At 33.6% G+C, this 5,291-nt stretch overlaps 1 protein-coding gene across 1 annotated transcript in view; it reads left to right on the top strand.

The window, feature by feature from the left end:
• Nucleotides 1-5,291, top strand: part of ESCO1 (establishment of sister chromatid cohesion N-acetyltransferase 1) — a 46,861-nt gene that overhangs the window by 9,788 nt on the left and 31,782 nt on the right. Inside the window, exons 2-4 of the mRNA XM_006867287.1 lie at nt 1,402-1,516; nt 2,651-2,711; nt 3,575-3,686. Of these exons, the coding sequence (XP_006867349.1) occupies nt 1,402-1,516; nt 2,651-2,711; nt 3,575-3,686 (288 nt within the window). The remainder of the gene's footprint in view (nt 1-1,401; nt 1,517-2,650; nt 2,712-3,574; nt 3,687-5,291) is intronic.

The raw sequence follows: 5,291 nt of genomic DNA, 5'->3' as shown, positions 1-5,291 counted from the left end.
TCCCCCCTTCCCCCCATCACCAACTTCCCAACAACCAACAAAAACTTCCCCCTACCCCCCTTTAGTATAATTTCTTTTTCTTAGTCTTTTATAGTAGTGTTGACCATTCTTTTTGATACAGTGACTATATATGCCTTACGTCTTCTTTTGATGCTTTCTACATCATTCAGTATTTTAAACATAGAAAGTTGAGGTTTGAGTTTTTTCTTTAGTTCTTTTCATCTGAGAAATGTTCAGTGTGTTCTTCCCTTTTAATTTTCTGGTTCCAGGTCTTTGCATATTTCATTATAATACTTTGTCTTCTTTAGCTGCCTTTTGAAATTTTCTGTTCAGCTCTTTTACCTCCTCATTTCTTCCATTTGTTTTACCCACTTTATGCTCAAGAGTGACTGCTATGGCAAAATTCTGAATTAGGCTTCATGGGATTACCAAAAGGTGGTAACAAATGGTTGGTGGTCAGCTTTGGTGAGTTGACTGTTCGAATTTACCCAATAGTGAGTGCCACATAACAAAGGCTTGACCATCTGCTCTGTAAAGATTATAGCCAAGGAAATTCTTTGCAACAGATGGGATTGCCGCCAGTCAGAATAGACTTAATAGCAAAGGGGTTGGGTTTTTCTGTGGGTTGGGGTCAGGGCAACCAAAAGATAAATACAATGTACTCTTAGCTTCTAAGAGTTATAGGAGATGAGTCATCCCAAATAACAAATCTAAAATAGAAGTGTTCAGGAGTTGAAAGAGGTAGACAAGGGAGAATTGTTCTAAATTTTGTTAATCTGGGCAGGACTGGAGAAGGCTTAGTGGAAGAGGTTAATGTTTCAGTTACGAGTTGAATTTCTATATGGGGGGACGTGTTCTAGATCAGCACTATTTAATACAAATAGAAATATATTATGAGCCATATAATGTAATTTAAAATTCCCAGGTAGCCACATTTTAAAAAGCCAAAGGAAATAATTAAAATTAATTTTAATATTTTTACCCTGACATAAATTATTTCTACACATATTCAATGAAAATTATTCATGAGATATTTGTTGTTTTAAGTCTTTGAAAACAACACACCAGCTTGTAGTAACCACACTTGAGGAACTCAATAGTCATGTGTGGCAATGGCTACCATATTGGACAGTGCAGGTCTAGACAGGTGGAACTGAGCAAAGGTATAGAGCCATATGAATGTTGGGTATAATTTTGGAAGTGGTAATTTTAAATTTACCATGAAGGAGAGAATAGGAGATGCTGTTGAGAGAGTAGTTTGTGCAGAGACATTTAACACGTCTTTTTTAATTACTCTGAATATGAAGTTTCTTACTATGCTTTTTAGTAAGTGTATTAGGATAAGTCCCAAGGGTTGAGATAAAGCAAATATTAACATTTTCAATATGTGTATGTGTTCAGAATTTTAGTTTGTGTTTGGAATCCAAGATTGAAAATACTCCAGTGGAAAATACCACTGCTGATTCAACTCTGCTTAATCAAGCAAAAATTGATACAGGAGAGAGTAAATATCCAGGTAATACTTTGAAAATATTATTCAGATTTTACAGTGTTCAGAGGTTATTTTGTCATTATAACAAAATCATCTTCTACCAATTAAACCTATTAATTCTTTTTACCATTGCTTCCTTTTCAAATGCCCATTTTCTGAGAATTTTTTCTGTTGATTGACTTGTTTAAAATATCTAAGTATGATCCTTTGCCTCCCCACCAAAAGTTATTGTCTCTGTAACCTTTTATTTTTATTGGTACTGTACTCTCCTGAGAAGTATTACTTAATGAGTTGCCTAAATTAATGGTACCAGTATTATTCCTCAAACTATAAATGACTATTTGTGCTTTACCATTTCAGATTCTTCTCTTTAACCAATTATTCAATTTTTAGTAATTTTCAGAATTTAACTCTGAGTAATTTAATAAATGCTGCACTTTCCTTACTTACACTATATAAAAGCAATTCTGGTAATCTTGTTAAGTTCTTTTTTGAAAATACAGTCTTTGAATTGATGGGTGGAAATTTATTCACCTATGTTAGCTGAAGCATTTTGGGGCTATAGAAGAAACCCATAATCCCTGCTGTTTTTGTCTGCTAAAGGAAAGGTATAGTAGGAACAAATGTTCACATCAGTTAATTGCTGCCACTAGCTATCATTAGCCTTTTCTCAGAGTAGGGGGAGTAGAAGTGTCACACAAATAAAAGAAAAATATTTACTCATTAGAAAATAAAATGAATTGATTGTATTTGCTTTTGTTATTGAAAACAGATGCTATATATTTTTTTCACAAGGAAAGTATGTATTTCCATTTTTAGATGCTTAGGGGAGACATTTAAAGAATTTTCTGCTCAATGCTAATAATTAATGGTGAAAATAGAGGTAAATTCTGAAACTAGAGATAAATTACTATTAATCTATTATTAGGTATCTCTACAGCTAGGTAGTCCCCATACGTAATAGCTTTTCTGCCTCTTCGCTTAAAAGTAATCTCTAAGACAGGAGTTCTAACTTTATCAAATGGTCTTTAATAAAAATGAAATATTTAGAGGGTTGGATTTTTCCCTTTTTCTTTATATTTGTTTGATTTTTTTATCATTACATGGAGAACTAGTGCAAAGTTTAATAAATAATCCATCTAATTGATTAATTTACAGACTCAGCTCCCAAACAGCACAGTATACTAAATAACCAAACATCTAGAAACAGTGATAACAGGTAAGATATTAAAGTGTAAATATGGGAACTTTTTTATTGGGGGGATTTTTCCCATAAAGGCTGTGCTCATTACCCTCTGTTTCCCATGTATAAACACAGTGATACTTTGTCATTTCACTGCAGGCATACATACTGTCATACTATAGGATCAACCATAGGTTGACAGTTTAAACTCACGAGCCACCTCTGAAAAACCCTTTGCAGGATCGCTGAGTCAAAACTGACTCAACACTAAAAATAGCAAGCATACTGTATTCTAACTTTTGTTTTTCTTAATATATTATGGGTACCTTACCCACGTCCCATTTAGCTCCACTGCATTCTTTTTAAATTCTGTATTAGATTGCATTTTGTTAAAGCTACTTGGTTTATCTAATTGTTCTTTACTTTGAGGACATGTTGATTGTTTCTAGTTTATTTTTATTAAAAACCCAAATAAAATCCTGTAATAAAAACTGTATCTACCCACTGTGTGACACTGTCTCTTCTAGAAAAAATTCATAGCTCAGTGACTTATTCCGCATAGCCAACTTTCCCTCTAAAGTGGTTGTGCCTGTCTGTTTATTCTAAAAGCATCAGTGAACCTTTGGAAATGCTGGGTATTATTAATATGTGAAAGAACAAAAAAACTTTTGGGTTCTGTCTTTAATGTCAGAGTTAAATTGAATCTCACTTACTTTGAAACACAACTTGTTCAAACAACAGTAGTCTTTTTCTTTGCTACAGATTAGTAGCTTTTTTCTTTATTTTTTTCCTCTTGAAAAGTGAGATTTGTCAATATTCTCTAGAAAATAAGTTGTTTTGTTCCCTTCAGTGATTTGAAGTGATAACATTTACTATAGTTATCTTTTTTTTTTTTAAAGGGAGACACCAAATAATCTTTTGCCTAAGTGCAATTCTCATTTGGAATTAAAAATTCCAAAGGATTTAAAACTAAAAGAAGCAGAGAAAGCTGATGAAAAACAGTTGATAATAGTAAGTATACAACTTGATCAACTTTTTGGTGAAGTCTTATTTATTATATGTGAGGGTAAGTCAAAAAGTATTGCTAATAGGGTTCCAATTTGTATATACATAGGTGTATCCAGTCAAAATGTGTTTAAATCTGTCTCACAATCAGTAAATGACCGCAGGCAAGTTCTTGTCAGTAATGCACTTATCTTAGTCTCATTTCGGTGCCTCTTAGAGTGCCTTCGAAAAACAATGACTTTCAGGAGGAACTTCTGGGCCAGTTAAATATCAGTACAGCAAGTCAGCTCAGTAGGTATGGTGATTGTTTTTGTTGTTGTTGTTTAATTTCCAAAGGAATAATCTTGTTAAATTTTCTTAAAGGGCACATTATGATCAAGGGGTTATTTAAGAAGTTTTAAGAAAATGGAAGTCTGCATTTATGAGAAAAAGGACAGGAAAATTTTTTCCCGTCATGGCAACGTACCTACCGCCTCATCTAAGGGTAGCAAGGGCTGTCCTATGAGAATTTCATTGGAAAACACCCTATTTACCCACAGCCCTGATCTTGCCCCTTTAGACTTCTTTTTGTTCACCAACTCTATAATCTGCAAGGAAGACAATTTGCATCCCTCAAGGATGCCAAAACTGTTTTGAAGTAGTTGAATAGAAGAGTGCAGAATTCTTCAGGGAGGGGTTAAACAGATGGAAACACTGCCTTTAGAAGTGTGTAGACCTACATAGAGGATTAGGACTAGAAACTTATTTTTGTTTAAAAGATTAGAACACCAGAAAATGAAAAGTATCTCAGTACATTTTTATGTTGATTACAGTTAAAATTATCTTTGTCTTATATTGAGTTAAGCAAAATATATTTGCCATATGTTGAATTAAATAGAATAATGTTAAAATTAATTTTATTTCTTTAACTTGGCAACTGGAAAACTTTAAATTAGATTTGTGAGTTTTGTTTCTGTTGGACATACTGATCTAGAGATGGTAATGATAACAGCTAATACTTTTTGAATGCATTTCTTCATGTGCTCTACTTACATTAACTCAAGTCTACAGAGAAATTACAAAATAGGACTACTATTATTTACACCATTTACAAATGAAACTGAAGCATGAATACTTAATTTAAGGTTTTTATTGTGGATTGAGTGAAAGTTTACAGGGCACAATCATCAGTTTCACATTCAACACTTCATATAACTTGTTTCATTATATTGATTATAATCCCCTCCATATACCATCAGTTAAAAGTATTTCTTTTTATCCACTTTAGCTTTTTTTTAAAAAACCCACTCAGGCATATATAATAAATTACAGCTCCAAAGGGCACATTCTGCAAGTCTGCTCCTGGCCACCAGCTCTTAGTCCTTCTCTTCTTAGTTGATGAATCTAGAGTCCTCAGCCGCTCCCCCTCTCCATGCCCCCATCTCTGACTCCATCTCTGGAGCTGGTGCTTCTCTGGATAAGGTCCCACATTCTATTTGTGTGTTCCTCTCTTGATAGTGCTAGGGTCCTCTTGTTTCTGGACTGTAAGATTAAGCACTCCCCCTTTTTTGTTACAAAACTACCTATACAATTGTGACAGTCACGATTAGTCATGATAACAGTTATTCACTA

This window comes from Chrysochloris asiatica, unplaced genomic scaffold (assembly GCF_000296735.1).
Source record: "Chrysochloris asiatica unplaced genomic scaffold, ChrAsi1.0 scaffold00103, whole genome shotgun sequence".
Lineage (NCBI taxonomy): Eukaryota > Metazoa > Chordata > Mammalia > Afrosoricida > Chrysochloridae > Chrysochloris > Chrysochloris asiatica.
This window is presented reverse-complemented; position numbering and strand designations above follow the sequence as displayed.